Raw genomic sequence first — 4180 nt, 5'->3', positions numbered from 1 at the left:
AGCATTATCTCATATTTGCTCTTTTATAAAAAAAAGAGAACAAGAAATACGCAAGAGTTCTTCTCCAAGCATGGCGAAATTGAGAGGGACATAGAAGCATTCAAGCTCTGTTTTCACCATAAAATCAAGAGTGCATTTCTTCTTCAACTTTGCTGTTAGTATCAACATTGTACTACAAGCATTCTCAATCTAACCTTACACAAACACGTTAGGGTTCTACAATCTCTGATGTGAAAAAGTTGTCATTTTTCTTCTTTTCTTCATATGTGAAACGACTTCTGCAGTATGAAATCTGTGGAAGTTCTTGAAATTTTTTATCTTTAATTTGTATTGATAGCTTTATTGTTTCTATCTTTTTATTTTATTCTTTCTTTTTTGTGTTGAGCTACGGTGCCTTGTGATTTGAGTGCGTTACTTTGTTCTGTTGTGTCATAACTAAGAAATCAAAAGTTGTGATACTAAAAAATTCAGAACTTTTTAAATCTGTTGGTTACAAAGAAAATGTTAGGGTTTTATCTATTTCAGATATGGGTAATCTTTTGTACATGCACATTGTTTATTTCGTTGTTGTTAATGTTAAGTTTTGGCTTTTGTACCCCAAAAATGATATTGCAAGATCTAAATTTAAAATTCATTAAATATAGAAAAAAAATTACTTTTCATTCAGTGTTTGCTTTAAACATGTTTGGTTAATTTTGTAGTTTCAGCATGTAATACACGTTGGTGATGAAGATTGGAAGTTGTTTTACTGCATAATTTTAATTGTAAGCACGGCATGAAAAATATTTTTTTTGATGATTTTCCCTTATTCCAAATATGCAATCCTATTCTGGTTGAAAATCAAGAGCATGCATCAGATGTTTCCATAGGTAATCAGAGACTTATAAATAGCGTTGAGAGTCAAGAACATTTGTTAAATGTTCTCAAAGAAAATTGGGAGAGGGATAAGCAACTTAGTACAATAACAATGCTGTGTTATACTGTCCACATGTTATATTTTCTTAAAGTGATGGCTAAGAAAGTTGACAAACCCATAAGAGATCACATTATTGGGAGAGAAGAGATTCGAACCACTTTGTTACGACAGTTGCGCGAAACTAATAGGTGTCGTGATATTTTACGAATGGGCTCACATGCCTTTTTAGAGTTATGTGCAAAATTAAGAGCAACCGGTCATGTGAAGGATACTATACATGTCACAGTTGAGGAGCAAGTAGCTAGATTCTTATATATTATAGGTCATAATGTTAAAAATAGAACCATTTCATTCTTCTTCCACCGGTCTGGAGAGACAATCAGTCGTAATTTTCATGCTGTTCTAAGAGCTGTAATCTCACTTGAAGAAGAGTTTCTTCAGTAACCTTCCGGAACAACCATTCCATCAGAGATTCTTCGAAGCAATAGATTTTATCCATATTTTAAGGTATGATTAGTTGTACATTGAATTAGAAAATCATAATTAGTATACAAAACAACTTTTCTTTTTAATTAAGTTATATGTACAGGACTGTATTGGAGCCATTGATGGAACACATGTCAGAGTCAAGGTTCCAATAGCTAATCAACCTAGATTTCGTGGAAGAAAAGAATGGTCAACTCAGAATGTACTTGCTGCGTGTGGCTTTGATATGAGATTCACATATGCTTTAACAGGATGGGAAGGCACTGCATCTGACTCTAAAGTTCTTAAAAGTGCACTATCAAGGGATGATAGGCTCAAAATTCCAAGAGGTTTATCTATTAAAAGACTTTGACATGTTTAAATAAAGTGGTGACATCTAAAGTATAGTATTTCTATATGATTTTTTTTAGGCAAATTTTATCTTGGGAATGCTGGATTCATGCTTAAACATGCTCTAATAACTCCATATCGAGGCGTAAGATACCATTTAAAGGAGTTTGCTGGACGTGAACCTGAAAATGCATATGAATTATTTAACCTTCGTCATTCTTCGTTACGAAATGTGATCGAAAGATCCTTTGGAGTTTTGAAAAAAAGATTTGCAATTATAGCAGGTGGTACAGAACCTTATTATGACGTAGAGGTTATGGTTGACATTATCCTAGCATGCATTATACTCCACAACTTTTTAATGGGTGTAGATCCTGACCAACACTTAATTTCTCAAGTGGATCGAGAATTACAAAATAATAATCCAGAAGCCACTAATGAAGAAAGAGAAGAAGTAAATGAAGATTACCGGCGAGGTGCAGCGCTTAGGGATAACATGGCGGCTCAAATGTGGGCTGATTATCAAATTGAAAGATGAGACTTATTTGAACCTTCATCCTTATGAAGGGGAATGAAATTTTTTGAACCAAAGTGAATGTAATGTGTGAATATCATGTGAATGTTAGGACTATTATGTGTCAAACTAATATTTTCAAAGGTGTAATACTCATGAGTATTGTGAAAAGCATGATATTACTATGTATGAAGTGTGTAGTTGAAACATTCACTTATGATGATAATTATTTTTTAAAATTAATTAAATTACTTGTATTATAGGAATTACTTCTAAAGGTAATGTTCTTGGTTAATTGATGAATTCATCATTAACACTTTTTATATTATTATTTCATTGAAGTTAATTTATAGAAAATTGTTTTTATAATTTAGCTCTTAATTTTTCAGGTTAAGACCAAATGGCAAAGAAGATGGCATCTCAAGGTGACACATCAATCAAAGACAATTTAAGGTGGACTGAGGAAATGGATGCAACTTTTCTTGATGCTTTGATTGAGGAATGTAGCAAAGGAAACATAGTTGAGGGTACTTTTACAACAACTACATATGATAACGTTCTTGCAACTCTAAAAGCTTCATTCGGGAACCATCTTCGTAAAGATAATCTTAAGAATAGACTGAAGACTTTGAAGGATCACTTTGAAGTTTGTTACGATCTCTTTCATAACTTAAGTGGATTTTCATGGAACCCAGAAACCAAACTCTTTACCGCTAAACCTGAAGTTTGGATGGATTTAATTAAGATAATTAATTTCATGATAAGTTGTTACTAAAGTCTATAGATACCTTTGCGCATGATAAGTTGTAGTATGAAATTATTTTGACCTGTGATTTTAAATGATTAAAATTCTTTACAAGTGTCAAATTTATATGGCAAATTATGCTTCCTTGATCTAAAAAATTTTAACAAATAACTAATATGTGAGGACTAGATTTTCATGAAGCTATTGCTCTTGTATATACTTATTTATGAAACTATTCACAAATTAAGGAAAGAAAACCGTATAATTAAATTACATATATGCATCTATTTTTTATATAGACAAGACCAGATGCAAAAAAGTGGATGCGAACTCCCATCAAACATTATAATAAATTGTATTTTATATACGGTCAAGACAGAGCTACTGGAAATATTGCTGGAAGTGCCAAAGAAAGAAATAAAAGTATGGCCAAGATGAAGGAAACAATTAATTTGAACGAAGATGAATACCAGGGGTTTGACTGTGAGTGGAATGATTGGCAACCTACTACTCATTCAACTAGCTTTGTTGCAGAGGAGAGTCCTGATTTAGGTAACTCAAACCAATCTAATGAAACACAAGGGAATCATAGAGGTTCTAAGCGTAAAGCACCAATGAGTGGTTTATTTGAAGCTGATATGGAACGAATGAGTAAAGGTATTCAAGGATCGACAGATATGTTGAAGGATGGGAATAATTACTATGATAAATCACTTGACATTGCTTCGAAGCAAGCGTTAACAGCTAAAAGGCAAGCTGAAACAGCTGAGAAACAAGTTATGCTAGCAGAAAGACAAGTTCTGATAGCTGAAGATCCAAGCTCAAGCTGTTGAGAGAGGAATTACATTCCTAGAACAAAGTAGAGCTGGAATTTACTCTGAAAATGATGTGTATAACGAGCTAAAGAAATGGGGTGTTGTCAAAGAGATCTTTTGGAGTTGCTACCGTTTTTTCTGTAGAGATGAAAGAGCAAAACGAGAATTTTTTGGTGTTCCCTTTGAAGATCGCCACGGTGCATTATATGACTTAATGAAGGAAGCTGGTGCAATTTAAGAGGAACGCAATCAGTAATGGTAACATATATTTTGTGCATGTTTATGATTTTAGGATTTAATGTTGTATAATCTTAGTAGAGCCTCTATATTTTGTAATTAATATACTCATGAGAGTCTTAAAAGAGGCTTATGGT

At 32.9% G+C, this 4180-nt stretch overlaps 1 protein-coding gene across 1 annotated transcript; it reads left to right on the top strand.

The window, feature by feature from the left end:
* Window positions 1010-2270, top strand: LOC107636350 (protein ALP1-like). Its single transcript, XM_016339869.1, has 3 exons — window positions 1010-1327; window positions 1506-1731; window positions 1813-2270. Exons 1-3 carry the CDS (start codon window positions 1010-1012, stop codon window positions 2268-2270), a joined length of 1002 nt encoding a protein of 333 aa, XP_016195355.1.

This window comes from Arachis ipaensis, chromosome B04 (genome assembly GCF_000816755.2).
Source record: "Arachis ipaensis cultivar K30076 chromosome B04, Araip1.1, whole genome shotgun sequence".
NCBI classification, from domain to species: Eukaryota; Viridiplantae; Streptophyta; class Magnoliopsida; order Fabales; family Fabaceae; genus Arachis; species Arachis ipaensis.
This window is presented reverse-complemented; position numbering and strand designations above follow the sequence as displayed.